Source organism: Glandiceps talaboti, chromosome 14 (genome assembly GCF_964340395.1).
Source record: "Glandiceps talaboti chromosome 14, keGlaTala1.1, whole genome shotgun sequence".
NCBI lineage: Eukaryota > Metazoa > Hemichordata > Enteropneusta > Spengelidae > Glandiceps > Glandiceps talaboti.
Window position 1 is genome coordinate 17,008,985 of NC_135562.1, and position 20,000 is coordinate 17,028,984.

Genomic DNA, 20,000 nt, shown 5'->3' on the forward strand with positions numbered 1-20,000 from the left:
GTTTAATTTATAGTTTGGATTTTTAAAAGTGACACAAGCTGATCATGAGTTTATAAACTTTTAACTTGACAGAAAATACTTCTATAAAACCTTCACTAAACTATGTGGGTGCATATATGCCTTCTATGACATTACACCTGTCTTCTGAAATTCTAAAAGTTGGCTACATGGTAGGAATTTCCTCGACATTTTTATACGTATAATTAATTACGTCACTGGGTCACTTATACGGTATATCTTAATACCATATTTGAGTTCCGTCAACTGTGAGTGATGGTTAAGTACATGTAAGCTTCAGAATGTAGAATAATGAGAGTCCTCTTTTATACACGTAGCAAAAATTACGTCAGAAATGTGCTAAATCAGCTTACGCATGTGTCCCTTTAATTGTGTTGAGGGCGCTCTTTGAATGTCTACACATACTCAAATTTGGTGATGGCTAAAACATTACAATGTAGGTTAATGTTATATTTCAGATGTATTAGGCATTGAGCCTGAACCAAACAATGCGACAAGGGGTAGCCTAAATTACATTCTTAGAAACCCTAAACCAATTGATGAGCCAAGTAAACAGGAAAACAGAGAACCAATCAAATGTGAGTTTCCGGCAGACTACGAAGGGCGAGTTTCCATGGATAAGTCCAACTGTACTTGTGAAAATCTAAAGGTAAATATGACAATGTAAACACTCCGTTATCTAGGGATTTGGCTGCATTATTGAGTGTTTAAAACATCCCCTCTCAATATTTATAGAAAGACCAAGACATTTTCATTTCTCCGTGTATATCGTTGATGGTTTTCCCTTATACACGGAGATCATGATTTCAACCTGTTTTCTGTACTGCTTGTGGATAATTTCGACAGATTAAACCTGTCCTAGCTGCAACTTCGATAGTATTTTCTTTTATCAAATAACCAAAATATATATTCACTAAAACTTGGTCAATTATGTAAAAAGACAGTGTATGTGTTAATTATTGGTCAATATTATCTGTAGGTAGTGTAGGGGAAAGTTTCAATTAATCTTAAAAGCTTGGTTTTGAGTCTCCATGTTAAAACATGTACTGGTTGTAGATGGAGTATAATGTAGTTGATCAGACAACCACAATATATTCATTGAAAATTGTTAAAATACCAACAATTAGACATTGTATATGTTAACCAGTGGTCGATATTATCCACAAGCAGTACAGAAACAGGTTGAAATCATGGTCGCCGTTGAGGGCGCTGATTTATACAACAATTTGGTGAGTAAGTTATTGTACCTACAAAGTAACATTAATGACTGCCTGTTTTATCTACACATATTTAAATTTTGGGACAAATCCGTGATTAAAAGGACATCACGGAGAAGACGACAGAAGACTTTGACAGACAACTTGAACTTTCAAAGTCCGAAGGTGAGAACAATTTAAAAATGAATCTGTGATATAGGACCAGTATAATAAACATTTGCATTTTTGCATCTCTGTTTTGTCTTCCATATATTGCAGACGTTCATATTGTCATGATTTTGACTCATTTGTTCTTATAAAGCGTTCTTCTAATAGTTTCCATTCTGTACCATTGACACCATCATGTCTAACGTTTGATATAATAAGTCTTGGAAACACTTTGGAGATTTTTTTCAATCGCGTTTAGCTATAGCACAACCGAACAAACTATCATACTGTTCTGAGCTACCTACTACCAAACCAAAGTGAGCATAGAGTTTCAAGAAGGGGGCACAATATTTTATACAGGCACTGATAATGAGCACGCACATGAAATGATACAAGTTAAGTCACAGTGAACACAACTAAACCGTTCTGTGTTTGAATAATTCTGTTTCATCCGACAGTGATGTTGATTTGTGTTCCCAGTGAGATAAAGTGTATCAGTTTTATATGCCAAGGCGATATCAGTGTCTATATAAAATGTAATTGCTAACAAAAAACCTTATGTGAGATGTACAAGACGTAGTATCGTCAAATTGAAACTGTATAGTCACGCTGGTTTGGTAGTAAATGTCTTCGATTAAATAATTGAATGACTGGTTGGTTGAATTGATTAACTGATTGATTAACCAATCTATAAAGATCTTCATTCCAAGTTTTGGTGATCGTTTTTAACAGATAACGGTACATTCTATTTCAGTGAACCAATCCTTGAACTTGCATGCACCGTTAGGGCGCCCTCTAGTGAAGTTTGATGCATCGCATTGTGTGCTGACACAAGACGATTACGTCACTGGGTACAACAATGATGTGAAGATGCCAATGTGGGTGTCTTACACTGTAGAAAAACAGGTAAGAAAAACAAAAAACATTTCCGATGTTTTGGAAAAAAATTCAGGGGCCATGGCCTTCTAGTTCACACTCTGGCTACATACAAAGCATTTGACACAGTACCTCACCGAAATCTGTTACACAAATTAGACAATTACGGAATAAGGGGCAACATACACCAGTGGATCTCCTCATTCTTAACAAATCGAACACAGCAAGTCGTCATTGAGGGCCAAACATCAAACTCTTGCACTGTAGATTCCGGCGTGCCACAGGGGACTGTTATTGGACCGCTCTAACTTGCACAAATTTAGATCAATTTAAATCTGGTTTATTAGAAATACCAACTCATTATGACTAGAGACTGCGCACCTGCAGGAATACTGCTGAATTTTTTAGTTACTCTGCAGTATTATACAGATACAGATACAGATACATATCAGTACAAAGTTAGAAAGTCATTTTAGAATACAGACATTAACGTCAGTCATTGGTACATCATTTGACGAGATGAGACTTTTGGCCTTGATTACGCGCCATATACTACATTACATGTATAACTTGTAAATAATTTCCAGAATTTTGGATCCAGCAACCTACGCTAACTTTGCTCATCAACCGCTTATTTACAGAATGATCGTCAGCAGCTGTCTCCTCCCGAAGATTGTTTACGACCTGACGTACGTTTACCGTTAGAAGATTCTCCTGATTGCAATGATTATACATCCGCCCTCTCAGATAACTACACACGGTCATATTTATATCCTCCAGGTAAGTCGATAAATGTGCCAGTGATATTGCGCCCTCAACGATAAAAGTTGATTATCATAATATCAGCATCGTACTTAGCCTGTTTCTTGCACTGTTGAGATACATCGTTAGCTGGTCGTTCGTCCTAACCCTCAACGAGGGGCTAGGAGGTACGACCAGCTAACGATCGATGTATCTCAACAGCGCAGTAAACAAGCTACATCGTCTGTAAATGTTCAAACATTTTTTTTATCGTCATCAATGTTTTTGTCTCTTTCATTTTCTACTGAAATACCAACAAGCACCGAAACAATTTGATGTTCGTGCTTGATATGTGAACAAATGCCAATGAGAAAATTTGGCGAGGACAGAGACATTGATAATAGTGCTTCTCACTTCTAACTACGTTATGCTCTTAACAACTCTGTACACCAAAGCATCAAGGACAGTTTGATCAAAGTTTTTAAATTTGAGATTAGTTGATGAATGATCACCATGGTTACTCTATACAGTGATCAGGATACACTGTTCTTTTTGAAAATATTGATGAAATGAGTACATATCTACATACTAGTAATTAGAAAGGTAGGTTTGGGCCAATATTACATCATAAATTACAACTCGAAGACAATCAGACATTGTGTAGAATTTTTCATTTTTTAAATATTTTTTTTCTCGTTAATCATATATCACCACGCCCTTCTCCGTACAGGAATTGGTGAACGTTTAGAAGAACAAATGGATGCATTAATTTCATCAAATTTGATACCTCAGTATAAACATTTTGTTAAAGGTAAGTTGACTAAATCATAATATCATTATTTCTAAACACTTAAAACAATATATACCCGTACATCACACGTGACACAGGCATGTCTGTGATTATGAGTACTATTTTGTCTTAGTTTTTAGTGTTTTTTCTTTCTTTTAAAAAAAATTGAAATATAATCCAACATATTCCTCATCCTTCTCACAAAATTTTGACTTATTTTCCTCCGATAACTTTGACAAAATACAAAGAGTAACAGTATTTATATACCATGCAATAAAACTACGTATTCGACTTAAAATGATTTGTAATATTTCTTTATTTTCTCTATCGTTTTATTACATTATTGTCAAATTGTGATTTTAATGATCGGTTGATGACCTTAAATCAGTACTTAAGTGACCATATTGATTGATTGATTCATGATTGATTGATTGACTGATCGAATGAATGAATGAATGAATGAATGAATGATTGATTGATTGATTGATTGATGATTGATTGACTGATCGAATGAATGAATGAATGAATGATTGATTGATTGATTGATTGATTCATGATTGATTGACTGATCGAATGAATGAATGAATGAATGAATGATTGATTGATTGATTGATTGATTGATTGATTGATTGATTGAATGATTGATTGTTTGGTTGATTGATTGATTGATTGATTATTTGATTGAGTGATTGATTGATTGATTGATTGGTTAATTAATTGATTAACTGATTGTTTAGTTTATTGATTGATTGATGAATGAATGGATTGATTGATTGATTGAACTTTTTTGACCAGTTTCACTCATTGTCTATCATTCATAAAATTATTTATACGTTGCTAGATGTATGGAGTCATCTTGCAATCAAACTAATATCCTGGGCTGACAAATACAACGGTATCAACGTCATGACTGGTCCAGTGTACGACTACAACTTTGACGGTCTGAGAGATAGTGTAGAGGTTTTGAACGACAAAGGGTAAGCAATTCCCCCCTATTTGTAGTTGGATGTACCATTTATGTTACAATCTTACCTGTAACTGTTCTCCGACCGATTTATTTCAACTCAATTGATATCCATTGTAACATTCCAATCGTTATTGCTGGCAATGATACACTGAGCAGAACCTTAGGTGTGTTAAAGGCCCGGTTCAGATTAGGTAGAACTTGGTTTAAAATTTAGGCATATGCAAACGGTTGTCTTGCAGAGCTATAAAAATAGGTGATCCGGAACTAAAGAAGGATCCTACCTATCTAACCATTATAGTAATAACCGTGGCACTAATGCGAGAAACTAGGACTGAAACCTGGGCCTTTAAGTCAGCTGAGAAGTACTAATCAGATATGAGATTGTAAATCTATTATTCAAATATCGTTTATCTTCAAAAATCAGTTTTGAACTATACTCAAAATTTAGTTTTGTTTCTAATTACTACTTATTACTTAATCGATGACTTGGCTCATCTTTTTTTTAGGAAACTTTATGGCAATCTCGTGATTCCGACTCATTATTTTGTTGTTGTTACCCGTTGTCAAGGCAATGCTACCATTAGTGCCTGCAGTGATGCCATGGAAACCATATCATTTATAATTCCAAACACCGATGGAATACAGACATGTCAGGTAAATTGAAATAATTATGTGACCTTGAGCGAAAGGTCGTACATACGGGCACTGTAGGAAAATGTTCGAAGTGTGCTATCACGGTGACTTTTGAACACCGTTGTCGTAAAAAAAAAAATTAGCCTCTTTTATGGCAACTTTTGTTCATGTTCCGTCGATCGCGAGCCGTTTGGGAGAATCACAGACAACTAACAAGGTTAGTTGTCTGTGGGAGAATGTATAACACGCGTGACAGAGATAGAGACACTACATTTTCAGCATGATCGTGAAAAAAATTGAAAATATTTTCATTTTTGAACCAAAATGTTGATATAAATTATTCATTGAGAAGTATGTTTATGAGAATAATCTAAAACAAAGTCGGTGTAGAATTCAAAAAAAAAAAAAAAAATCGAAAAGTAGAATTTTGGCGGGAATGTAGCTGATCGTTGCTACTGGCCCTTAAAATGTATCAAGCAGACACTGCAAACATTTTGAGGAGGAGAGTTGGAAGTCAAACTCGTCCATCAATCAAACGTTGATATGATTACAGAATAATAATAATAATGCTACTATTTTTCATAGCTGTTTCCACTCTATATCTAAAGCGCTTCATGGTCAATGATTACCGCTGGCACGGACCTATTGTGACACAAGGGCCTTTTTAACACTCCCTCAACTCCCAGGGGAGCATGATACAAAATACATAATAAAATCATTCACATTGCAACCACTATCCAACCAGGTCCCCAGTTATACAGTGGAATTGACTGGGTGACCACATTTATCGTGGTTCAAATCTTGCCCAAGGACTTTAGCCATTCAGGAACAAACAACAGCTAACAGCGACGGGGCTCGAACCTGCATGTTGCAGATTCCATGCCGAGCACTTCATACATGGAGCACTTCAACTATTTGACCATCATAACTTCACTGTGTCCACAATAATTATAATTTATGTATTCGCCATCGAATATGGCAAAAAGTAATCAATAAGTAATACAAGGGCATCTGATAACAAAAATTGGGATGGTCTTTTACTAGTCCAATTATTCAAAGTTTCCATAAATTATTTGTCATTACAGTATATTTTAGACAAATTGCTAGTACCAGAACCTACAGTTGTATATCATTGAGCAAAGGTGGGAGAACAGAAAAGATATGCTCCTCAAACAAAACACCCGTATATCAGTTAAAGATAACGCTAAATTATCAGGTAGAATAGCAGAGTAAACACTTCACAAAGTTATCTTGTCTTATCTTATCTGTTTAGACCGTCAACATGTTTCTGCAGACACACCTAGCCAACATCCGGGACATCGAGCTACTCACAGGTCTGTACCTGTTGCCTAACGTTCCAATAGAACGATCGATCGCAGTGAAGAATTTCATCGCAGTGGACCTATGGAATGACTAGTAAATCTGTGGACACACATGTTTAGTGCCCTTAAAGCTCATCTGTATATAAGTATGGAGACAATATTAAACAAGTGTTCTTTTTTCAAATTTTGTTATGTTGACAAATATTATAACTTGACATTTTAATGAGAGTCATGACACAGAAAGACACTTTTCGTTAACAATATAAGAGATCAGCTAGACCAATTGTATAACTGTAGTATGTCGGTTACAGTGAATTTCACAGCTGTACCATGCAGCTTGTCTGTTTGATACAACCAGCAAGAAACTGCACACGCCACTTGTCAATAGCAAGATCACATTGTTTGCTACATTTAATCTAAATGGAACACACCATTTAAATGTATTGCAACTCCATGCAGACATTTGGGCGCCAATGATTTTCGTAGTATCAAACATTCGATCTCATCAGACCACTATAGAGAAGCGTGGTCTGAGACTCGATGATGAGCGCGTAAAATGTTCATCGAGGTGTTCATTTGATGTCTGTATGGTGGCATGTGTAGTTCATTTCACTTTAGACAAAATGTAGCAAGAAACTGTACTCATTCAATCTTGCTATCTTAAAGTGTAGCATGTCCAGTTTCTTATTGGTTTCTGTGTATGTGGTCGTACCAAACTAAAAAATTGAACGCTATTGTGAAGTTCACTGTATAAGTTTGGGAAGGAAGCTAGAGATCGATTATAATTAGTCGCATAAACCAGGTTGTATTGCCGAAACTGCAGTGTTTACACTTTTTCTATATATTCGCCAACCATTTATAAGTGACACATATGTTGTAAATGGTACGTACGTATCAATCTCAGTGTCAATCATTGTCAATATCACTGTCAACGTCAATCATTGTCCTTTCACTGTCAATACTTGTCAATCTCAGAGTCAATCACTGTCAATCTCACTGTCAATCATTGTCAATCTCGCTGTCAATCATTGTCAATTTCACTGTCAATCATTCTTAATTTCACTGTTTTAGATACTACCCTGGGATTAGTAATGGAATGTGGATGTAAGTATTATGTAGTGTAAATTGTGATACATGACGTCGCCATTTCTCTAACAGAATTTTATTTTCAACCGTATTATCGAATTTAAAAATTATTATTTGTCACATAAATATTGCCACAAATGGATGCTAACAACATATTATTGTTTCGACTTCATTGTATGTTGTGTTATCATAGTAGTGCTGCATTCTGATGCCCTGAAATTGGGTTGCCGCGGTGGCCGAGTGGTTATACCACTTGCGCAAGTGGTATAACCACTCGGCAATTGCGCTTGCCTCTTGCCTCTTACCACTGCGGTCGGCGTTCGAACCCATTCAGGGTTTGATTAAAATTTACCACGCTGTAAGTAAGTAGTGTTGTTCAGTTTGACTCTACCGAACAACGCATGTTTTTTCCCCGCCTACTCCGGCTTCCTTCTGCAGAAACACTGGCACTGAAAACTCTTCCTGTGATTGGGAAAGCCTGTTGGATAGTATATGAATAAACAAATGCTACACAAAATACATTGTTCCCCAGCACCTAGATCTGGCTAGACAACATAATGTCCCATCACTATTGACCTCATCATGCAGATAACCAAATCTTTTTTGGCGATCGAACCAGTATCTGGTATACGTATTAACATTTTTTGAAGCTGTAAAACGGAACTCATTTCTGCAGTTTACAAAGTGTCAGTTGAGTGTCTCATGAGGCTTAGCCAAGAAAATGAAGCACTTCTAACTCTAAATGTTTGCAAGGAAAACATATTGAGTATACAAAATCATATGTACATGTAACAGAAGTATTGAGGCAAATATTGTTGATATTTGATGATAAGTCATAATGTACATCACTATCTTTCAATTTGTAATTTGTAATTTGTAATTTCGAACCAACAAAATACTCACCTGAAAATTTTGTTGCCGTGGTTTTTCGGCGCCGTCAAAGTAAGTACGGGACATTCTGTCGCCAGGAAAGGTGAAAGGGTCGAGTGGTGCTCGTCCTTCTGACCTAACCTATCGCAAGTCTCGCTGAGCATCTCCTAACCTTTGACCTCTAGGCTCTAAGGTCTCATTGACATTACCTTGTGCGATCGTGTATTTAGATCTATGTGCATGGAAGTTGTAGTGTAAGAATGTTAACTTTATGTTTTTTTATTATTATCTCTATTCGTTGCTTGTTAGTTTGTCTGTCTGTCTGCCTGTCTGTTTGTTTGTTTGTTTGTTTGTTTGTTTGTTTGTTTGTTTCGATATCTATCTATCTGCCTGCCTACCTGCCTGTGTTTGTCTGTCTGTCTGTCTGTCTGTCTGCCTGCCTGTCTGTCCGTCCGTCCGTCCATCCGTCTATCTGCCTGCCTGTCTGTCTGTCTGTCTGTCTGTCTGTCTGTCTGTCTGTCTGTACGTCCGTCCGTCCGTCTGTCTGTCTGTCTGTCTGTCTGTCTGTATGCCTGTCGGTCTGTCTGTCTGTCTGTCCGCCCGTTCGTCGGTCTATCTGTCTGTATCCCTAAACGAACAGTGTACATTTTGGTACGTTAAACGAATTGTGGTAATGATTTGAAATTCGGAGAATTCGACTCAAGGTCACATCAAGGTCACATCAGTCAACATTTAAGTAGTTGCAGTCACTTGAGTATTGTCAGTTATAAAACTGAGATGTTTTTAGAAAGATTGAACCATTTCATTCCCTTACACGTAGGCAATTACTTTCCAGTTTTGACGGCAGTGTAGAACCAGTTTTGCCTCTCCCAAATGAATACGTACAGCACCCAAACACTTGTGGTAATCCACAAAACTCACGATAATCCAGTTAATTCATCCGGTTAATTCCTACAGGTCGATGTATTACGAGAATCTCGACCTTTCGCTGATCCGGAGTAGGTCGGCATTTAAATTATGCCCTTCAGGATGCCAAAAAACTTGAGTATGCTAATAGGTTAGTGTGAAGGGCTGGGTCACCGATATATCGCTGTACCATTGTCCAAAACCAGTCACACTAATGCCATCTCATCAGGGGGTCGTCCGTAACTGCTCTTCCGTCGCGTCGACGTGGCTGATGAGAAGGCAAATAGAACCATGTGAGCGCAATGGGACCCTTTATATAGACTTCTAGATAGATTCTAATCACATGAATAGCCGATAATGTTTATCTCAAATCGAGATTTATGAGATTTTGATAAAGTACTCAATGACAAACATCGTGATTAAAATGCAATTACAGAATTTATGGCAGAGGTTATATATAAGTGGACACCTTTACATTCTTAAGTATGCATGCACTAACATGTTATCGTTTCTATCAAAGGTCGTGACCTTTGTAGGGACCATCTAACACCTTTCGAATTATGAATAAATCAAGCCTATATAAACAGACAAACATGGAACTGTAATTTATGACTCATTTAGTCCGCCATTTAATAAAGTTCGCTTATACATTAATATACGTCAACATTAGGTACAACTTTGTATACCTATGTTAATGTATAGACGGACAGACAGGCAGCCATTTTTTTAAATAGCGTACCGAACATCATTCCTAGGACGGTACTTAAAAACGTGTGAAAAAACTAATATATTAGACCATGGTACATATATATGTCGACAGGTTGAAGAACATATTATTAATTACATGTACTTCAAGTTTATCAAAATTTTATTTCCTAAATCGTTAAAGCCGCAACTGGGGACGATTTTTGAAACTGTTATAATGACTAAATTGTAATATCGTACACCCTGAACAGTGTTGAAACATCTGTGAGTAAACATATAGGTGTACACATTGTATGGCGCAATTGCTCCAATCAAACTGAATTTGAGGTCCAATGCACCCCAATGCAATTACGATATGATATCAACCAGTCACTGTACTACTTACATGTATGGATAAAATCAACCTTTGATCAACAAATGTACAATGTCTAATTATTGGTATATGTAAAGTTTACATACATTAACAATTTTCAGTGAACATATTTTTGGTTTTCGAATGTCTAGCTAGTGCAGTGTCTTGTATGAAAACAAATAGTGGTGTAACAGGTGATGTACATGTACATCATAAATAGTGCCGGGTTCTGTCCAGTTGCACCCACTACTTAAACATTCACACGATAATGCATTGCGAAGACGACCCCATAGTTTGGTGATAAGATAATAAATCACCTTGGTAACAGTTGATACAGGCCTCTCAGCGATACAGTTAGTCAACGATTTCGCACAGCTAAAGGAGAGCGGGACGAAAAACACAGAATGTCGTCGGTAAGTCTCTTATTTCAACTGTTTATCTTTCATTTTTAAAAAAAATGAAATTTGTTTTGTAACACAAATATAGTGACTAGAAAACGCGGTTAATTACGCGCTACTTGTGTGCGAATCTGCGTAGGTTCGCATCAATGTTTTCATGCAAGGAATTTCACATCGTTATTGTCAGCAACGAATTCGAACTCACTAAACATTGATTTGTGCGTATCAACGTATCTCAGAACGTATGAGTGGTGTTCAGACAGTAGTAGTTTAAGCCATGTTGACAACAGTTTACACAGTGAAGGTGTATTTTGACAAACAAATTTGTCAGCCATTACAACTTTTTTATGCAGTACCTGATTTATTGAAACCACTTGGATGTAGACGACAACATTTCTCTTTCCCCATAAATCTTTAACATATTTTTTTCGTGACGTCACATCACGGTATAAAACCTTGTTATCAGTTAACATCAATGTCTGGTCCGCTGTTTTGCTATATACATATAGAAATCGACCTTTTTAAAATGATGCTATGATCTGTATGTCGGCGTTTCTCGTTGTTATCACGATAATATATAGCCTCCGACCACACCATGAATCAGTCTATGCTATTGCTGATTTATTGGCAACCGACATTGTTCTCGAAACATTGATAATGTTGAAGTACCATTTTATAGATGGAGTAAAGATCCGATAGATGTCACTAATTTACATACATTTACATAATGATTGAGATATTAGTCCATAACTTCGAATATTAAAGGGGAATACCACTCCAAGTAAAAAAAAAGCATTTCCGTAAACTTTGGATTCTGGAGAGTTATTTTATGATTTGACAAGACGTGATATATTTCGCAAACGAGAAATCAAATTCTGTGAGCCAGGCAACAAAGTTTAATGTTAGCGTAGATAAGCACAATGGCACCAGTACACAGTCATTGAATTCCCTCCAGAGTGTCTGTTCCTCATTTGGTTAATGATGTAAACAGTAACATCGTGCATACTCCACTATTACAATGGAGACATATGGTGGACATGTGATATTGTACAAGTTTAAACATTAAAAAAAATACAATTTTACATTAACCACACATCATGCTGACGACTCTGAAAATGAAACAATTTCAAAATGAGGTCTAGCTCTGCTTTATATCTTTAGAGTGTTTATCTTGTAAAATGAAATGTTGCAGCTAGTTTCCCCATGGCTCTAGATGATTGAGATCAATAATAGATCCATGGTCTCACTGACCTTGATAACATATCTCATCGCAACTACATGCTCACCTCGAATACCCTGTATTCATTGATGTCTCATGACGGTGCAATTTTAAATCACATGGTGTCCTTGTTGTACTTGCGAATCACGAGACGCACGAACCGTTGACCCGAGAGAAGTGCAGCAATGAATAATTCATACTGTCCTTCACCCAAACACATTAATACTACGAAATATGAGTTTATGTGATGTTATCGCAAATCAAATCTCTTGTCGATGGGAATAAAGTTGAGGCTGATTGCATCGAATTAGCCGCATTTCTTAAAGGTTAGGGGGACATGACATTTTCACCCAGCCCTATATCGTAACGATCTCTCTATTAAACATCATAGACTTGTCAAATCTGACCTAGGGAGGCCTTTTGTGCGCTAGGGCGATTCATGATAGGAAACAAAATGTTTTTTTCACAACTTTTGAGAGTTGCCTCAGTATTATTTGAGGGTATGGTTCAAGAGGTGTGACGCTCCTATCTTTGTTTGTCTCCCATGATGCACCGCCCCAGTGCACACAAGGTCTCATCCGAACAAGATTTGTCCATATTCAAAGCATTATTTTTTTAAGCGCTCGAGGCTGCACGAGAGTTCAATTTGATAGCCATTACTAACTCTACTCTCGTGTTTCTGCGTTTTTTCCTAGTCATAGTACGTGGAAAATAAAACAACCTTTCTTGTGTTCCCTTGTAAACTGCAATTTCAATCTACGCAAAAAAGGAACATGCTAGTCATGTTCTGTAAACAGTTTCAGAAACGTCAACAACCGTCAAAGTTGACAATGTCATAAACGTATAAATTAAGGTTACGTTAAGAATTTCAGCTCTTTAATCATCTAGTGTACTGGAGTCTAGAATATCAATACAGTATATTTTTACACAGGGGTTCGAAACTTTCCTCCTTTAATATGAAAGATCGTCGCTATAGCAACAACCTATTAAATTGTCCATAATGCTAGAATTGTTCTATGGCCAGTTCGACACGGGCTATCTGAAACGATGCAAGGCTTTCAAAGCTACCCATGTAAAATCGTATCTTTTGAATAACAATAATAGTAATGATATCGCGAAAGCCGCCTGGTTTATATTGCATGTCTAACTTTTAACGAAAGAATCAGAATTTAGTTGTGTGAAATCCGTTACTACCAAACTAGAAAGACTATAGAGTTTCAATCAGGCAGCACGATCACGATGTTTGTTACAACCCACACGCAACGTTAACGGTTGCTGTTGCGAATTACACAAACAAAACACCGGAACTAATAGTGTGAACACACATAATATGTTACATTTTATCTCACTGTGAACACAGTCAAATAAACAGTTTTAGAGTTTGAATCTCCTTGAATTGCTTCATCCGGCTGTGATGTTAATTTGAGTTGACATCGAGATAAAAATGTGTCGTTTATTTGCTTGCGCGCGCTATTAGTGCCGGTATTTTGTTTGTGTAGTTTGTAACAAGAAAGTTGTGTGATAAGTAAAACAAATATCGTGCTGCCAGGAGGAAAGTCTATAGTCAGTTTGGTTTGGTAGTAAACAATTTTCAGCAACCAAACAGAATGGATTTTGTTTATCTACCTAATATTTCAACATATTGTCAGGCGATAGTCTCGCGTTTTCTCATCGTCTGACGGATTGTCGTGATAACTGGCGAGCTCGGCGACTGCTTCGAGGCACGTGAGTGCAGCCAATGCTTCCTGTTCTGTTATCATATTTTGAACATAACGAAATGCCAGTCAGCGTGTCAAAACGGTCAATACAATATTTCTATTACACTGTCAGATTGGCGCCATGAACGTTCAACACAAGCAGACGATCGATTATTTGACATTTCTTGATAACGAAATTGAATATTTGAAAGCAAAAATATTACAATTTTATATTTTATATTAATATTTATAAGATAAAAATTGCTAACTATTAGAAAATTGTTAATTATTTTTACTATATTTTACTGATTACACTAACAGGACGCTTTCCACATGTGAAATGTCTCAAGCCAATTTTTAATTACTAGATCAAAGTTATTTATGGAAAAAAAGGTTCCAAAACCTCGGTAATCTTTGACCTGTTAGTTGTTTTTCTTCCCAATGTCTATGATGTAACGATGTCGGACTATTGAGATGTTTCACAGAAGAGCTCGGCTATAGTTGTTACATGTCACGTTTAAAATTTAAAAAAAAATCATATTAAAAATTCTCATTGCTACCAGATACCAAACTGTAACGCATCATGAATAGCCCGAAAATTTATGAAAAGTAGCAGGCTCGGGGACACGTCTGCTTCTCAGTAGATAACGAAGGAATGACGACAATATTATTGAATCACGCACTACAAACTAACTGTCGTGTTTTCTCTGCAGAATTATGTCGTCAACTTTATATTTGAACAAACAACTAAATCATAATTGCGATTCTTTGTAGATTTTAGAATACAACCCATTTGAGTTTATTTTGTATGTGATGTTGACCCCAACACATTCCATCAGGCTGGGCAATAATAACATCATGTCCACATGATAAGATTTGAACTTTGACACGGTATTTTGATTGTATATCACAGATGACCTGTCCCCACACTGTCTACATATGTTCATTTGGGTGATTACTAAGGAAGCCTTCAGTAATTACGAGGGGGGGAGCTGGGGAAATAGGGGTGTGGGAAACGTTTTAATTTTTGACGGGAGAGGGCTATATGTTACGAAATGGAATCAGGGAAGGGTCAAATTTGACTGTACTTTTGAAACGTTGTATTATTTTGTAAGCTGATATCTCACCGTTGCCATATCCCACCGCTGCCACCATTGTATCATAATATTGGAACATATACGTACAATCGCTGCTGACAACCAAGCAGTGAATGGATATTATAAGGTGTCATTGGGTCTAATAGGAGTGAAGGAGGGACAGTATATGGTAAGATAATGGTGATAATGTGGTGGAGTGAACTCGGAAAGGTTGACCACATCCTAACAACACTTAACATCAGCAGTGCGCCCTTTGGAACTCTGGTTTCAGCTCTGCCAATTAGATCCAAAACACGGGTATTTGATAAAGCAGTGCCTTCCACACAAAGCCACTGTGGTGGTTGTAGTGAGAGAAACCAATGCCGTCAAATATCAAATTATTTGGTTTGTGTGTTTTTAAAACCATTTTGAATGTTATCACTATAAAATATTTTATCTTATCTTATCAATGTGGTGACACCAGCGGGATCGAGTCATTGCCATTGATCCAGGGACACGTGTCTCGTCACATCTGACAGCATTTAACCCATGTTTTGGAAATATTTGAACGGGGGAGGGTCATGTTTGCGAGAAAGAATTTGGGGAAGGCAACTATTTATAACACGGAACTGGGGGAGGCTCCCCCAACCCTCACCTTTTGTAATTACTGAAGGCTCCCTAAACTAGGTCAGCTACCATATTTAACTTAACCCACATCATTGGGATATAGTATCAACATTCCAGCAAGGGGACCTTGACATCAATATGTAGTCATTTATCAGATCTTCTGAAGAGACCCAATATATAATAAAGACATCCACAAACATTCTGGCCTGAATTAGGTAAAAATGAGGTCGTCTCATCGAGATCCTAGAACAAGCTGTCAGTTTAAAGTGGTACAAGTTGAGTTAAGGTTTTTTTCAATCCAACGACAATATTACAATATTTAGTTTGTTAAGTAAGTGTTTGACAACACAGGAAGGTACACACCTAGCAATTACATAACCTCTTTTTACAGACCACACCAGTCACAAATCCTATCACCTCATTCTTTCACAAGAATTCGCTACCATCACAGCTAACTTATTTGGATGTGTGTGTCAAATACATAATGTCAATGTCAACGCATGCCTCTATATGATATTGTAAGTGTCGTCTGGTGTTGGTACAACAGTGCAAATTGCATAGTATACTACCAGCGTCGTCAAAATATTTTCATATGCATAATAAATTACGTCATGTGATTATTTATAAGTCATATCTCAATATAAGTTTTGAATTTAGTCAAGTGCAAGTGGTGAATAAGTATACTGAAGTAGGTAGACTATTGCTGAGTATCTTTCAAATATGCAGCAACAATTTACGCCAAAAAACTGAGTCAACTTGTGTCCCTTTCGTTTTCCTTCTCAGACCACCAACTTGGTGGTATAAAGTTCAATCAATCGCCAAAACCGATGCATGTTTTTTTACGACTTCATATAAGCATTCGGGGGTATTAAATATGACTAATAAATCCCATAAATAGTGAGTTTGAAAAAAATCAGTTACTGCAATAAAATGCGACATTTATGACTTTAGATGACAGTTTACTAAGGTGTTCAGGGGAAACAGGTCAACAAAAACAAAGACAACTGTTTCACTTGAAAAAACCCAGGCGTCTGGCTGATATAAAAATGCCACTCTAAACAATGGTACATATAACCAGCTGGCCCCATAAACATCTTACCAAAAATAAAATCTCCTAACTTTCATCGATAAATACCACGATGGAATTTACACAACGACTAAATATAGAAAATCACACCATAAGATTATGTCATCATAAATATTATTATTTACTTTTCTCTAACCAATCATGTGAATTCTTAGTGACATCATGTTTGCCCAGATTCGTCATCGCCAGTCTATTTCTGACCTATGGCCTAGAATGCCGAAATGTAGAATTTATACCCATATTTCCGAAATACGATATTTTGGATCGTAACATACCTACGTTTGCACATATTGGCATTTCAATATTTGTAGTCTGCAAAGGGCGAAGCCCGAGGGGATTACTACGTTTTCTTGGTTCCCGTTGGTTCCGATTTTTCCGTCAGTCCGTATATATATATATATATATATATATATATATATATATATATATATATATATATATATATATATATATATATATATATATATATATATATATAGTAACATAGCGTATTAGCATAGTTAATTATTCTGCAATAATGATTTATGTCTATGCCTACACGACGACACAAGTTCATTCCGTTTATTTAGAGTGCAACGATGAGGTTGACAAATTATAATATACTTTTCAGTTATGCAGAGATTACATCTCTGACTGGAGCTGTTGTACGGTCGCGCGCGTGCGATAATTGTGTAGGCATAGACATAAATCATTATTGCAGAACAATTAACTATGCTAATACCCTATGTTACTAGGTAGATATTCCCTGTTAGGAACATTAGAATAATAGAATTTAACGGTAAGGAAACGCAGATACTATATTCCATTCTACCCCTTATGAGTGAGGACTACTATATATATATATATATATATATATATATATATATATATATATATATATATATATATATATATATATATATATATATATATATATATATGAGCTGCATCAACTGATTTAAACCAAACCAGGTACAAATGTCAGACACGATAGTGGGCATATACTGTGTACCTCTGATTGATTTATAAATCTCTGCGATAATGACCGAATGGCGGCCATATTTGTTGTTAAAATCCCAGTTGAACCACAAACTAGCTTTCTTATGAGCCTTTGACATTTAAATATATATGGTCAAGGTCAAATAGATCAAAATATCAAAGTCCACATGTACATGTACACCTGGCATGCATGGGCTAATCTTATCCAAACCTGGCACAAATGTCAGATATGATAATCTCCATTTAAGGACATCATTTGAGTGTCTACACCCCTCCTATGCATGTTTTCTAATGAGACGTTGACCTTTGACCTTGAACTCTGTTCTCAAGGTCAAATGACACAAGTCATTCAAAGTGTTCATGTATACCTATGGTGTGTATGGAACAGTTTCAAACAAACCTTGCACAACTGTCAGACACATAGTCTAATTGTGTACACCACTTTATTTCTGACCGAATGACGGCTTTCTTTATACACAAAGTACGGATATTTCGCTCTGACATTTAGTTTGAGTTTTGAAAATTTTAATCAATCGAGAGTTACACTGTAAACTGTTGACGAACATTACCCTACTGCACGTATATGTCTGTAAACATCTGAACGCAGACAGTCAACTATAAAACGCCGACATTTCACCTACTTGGCGTACAAGTAATAGATAGTCAACGAGTTCGGTAGGGTTATGTGCCAATAAAAGAGGAGGCGTAGCCCCCTAGGTTTTGGCACATACATGTAACCCTACCGAATAAGTTGTCTATTATACTATATACTACGACGTGATTGGCTCAAACGGATCTTTTTCAAAATTTTGTGTAATTTGTTGCATGCAAATTCAGTGCTGAGTGTAATATAGGTCACACCCCTAAGAAAGAGTCCAGGGTTATGGCTCCATATAACCAACCGAAATCGAGGCCTCTGATTGGCCAAGTCGGTCTCGCCGTAGTATAAAGCACCATATAAATACCTAAATAGGTACTATTTAAGAAGAATTCTGTGCAAATCTCTGTTGATACATTACTCGGATTATCCACCACTTATTCAGCCTCGTCTGTTAATGTAATCTACGTACTACAAAATCAGATAATTCTACGGCCAGAATTTACCATAAATACCTAAATCGTTATAATTAGGTACTATTTCAGAAGCGTTCTGTGCAAATCTTTGATGATAAATTACTCGGATTGTCCACCACTTATTCAGCCTCGTCTGCTAATACTCAGACCAGTATAGGCTAATGTAATCTACGTACTGCAAGGTCAAATAATCCTACGGCCATAGTTTACCCGGTAAGGACTGTGTGTGAGAAATTAGCCCGTAGAGTTGTCTTGATTTTACATCATGACTCTGTAAACCGTTCTCTTCAAACCATGCCCAGACGTCCCAATTTCACACCTTCAAATTAGCATAAATGTTCAGTCCTTGCTTGATACCTCAATGTTGTCTTTAATTAAATGCATCAGTGTCAATAAACGTGTAAACAAAGGAAACACAGCAAACGATAAAATGGAATATTGAACACATATTGCCTGGCCACGAGGGCTATAGCACCCGTTTATTACACCCGAGGGACTGTGAGTTACCAGAATCACATGCTATTTCCCGAGGCAGGCAGTATGTGTTTTATAATATACCTCATGCTGTGAACTCGCGGTGGCAGACAACATCGTCAGAAGCTGCCATTTTGACCTGCTGTGAACGCGCGGTGGTCACGTGACCATGTAAAAGTTGATGGAACTATTTCCCTAGGGAAATAGTCATTCTATTTTCCTATCACGTGACTGATATGTGTTCTGTTGTTTTCCATATGGTCTCTGTGTTATTGGTTTCTTCTCATCAGATGTACAGCCATTACAGATTGGAAGAAGTTTTATATTGTCTTTTTAAAGTTGATGTGAGTTTCCACATCCATTATTTCTCGCGAGACTTCACACAATTTTCACTATTTTATTTATTTTTTCTCGAATACCTAAAAAAAGTTTAGGGTCGGCACTGAAAAAATAGGTGGGGTCGGGTAACCGGAGCCCAATAATTTTTTTAGGAATTCCATAAAGGATTGACTTGCAATTGGTCAATGAGTCTGAAATTATCTCCTAAGATTTCGGCTATCTAAAATCACACTAAGTTATCACTTTCTTTGCTAGACTGAAACTCTGCACTGATTCAGCTAATAAACTATCCGAATAATCAAAACCGTTTTTTTTTCTACTTTTGTCTTCAGATGGGTTTTTCAGATTATGTATTGGAAGATTATTACGGAGAGGTACGTATATCATGTTAATGGTCCGAC

At 36.7% G+C, this 20,000-nt stretch overlaps 2 protein-coding genes across 2 annotated transcripts in view; both read left to right on the top strand.

Annotated features, from left to right (window-relative positions):
• LOC144445350 (venom phosphodiesterase-like) overlaps positions 1–6,806 on the top strand; it is a 16,243-nt gene extending 9,437 nt beyond the window's left edge. Inside the window, exons 16-23 of the mRNA XM_078134889.1 lie at positions 477–667; positions 1,340–1,400; positions 2,137–2,288; positions 2,900–3,038; positions 3,730–3,810; positions 4,631–4,766; positions 5,263–5,410; positions 6,663–6,806. Coding sequence (XP_077991015.1) covers positions 477–667; positions 1,340–1,400; positions 2,137–2,288; positions 2,900–3,038; positions 3,730–3,810; positions 4,631–4,766; positions 5,263–5,410; positions 6,663–6,806 — 1,052 coding nt within the window. The remainder of the gene's footprint in view (positions 1–476; positions 668–1,339; positions 1,401–2,136; positions 2,289–2,899; positions 3,039–3,729; positions 3,811–4,630; positions 4,767–5,262; positions 5,411–6,662) is intronic.
• A 4,228-nt stretch (positions 6,807–11,034) lies between these two features.
• Positions 11,035–20,000, top strand: part of LOC144445351 (ectonucleotide pyrophosphatase/phosphodiesterase family member 3-like) — a 28,185-nt gene continuing 19,219 nt past the window's right edge. Inside the window, 2 exon segments of the mRNA XM_078134890.1 lie at positions 11,035–11,043; positions 19,932–19,973. Of these exon segments, the coding sequence (XP_077991016.1) occupies positions 11,035–11,043; positions 19,932–19,973 (51 nt within the window).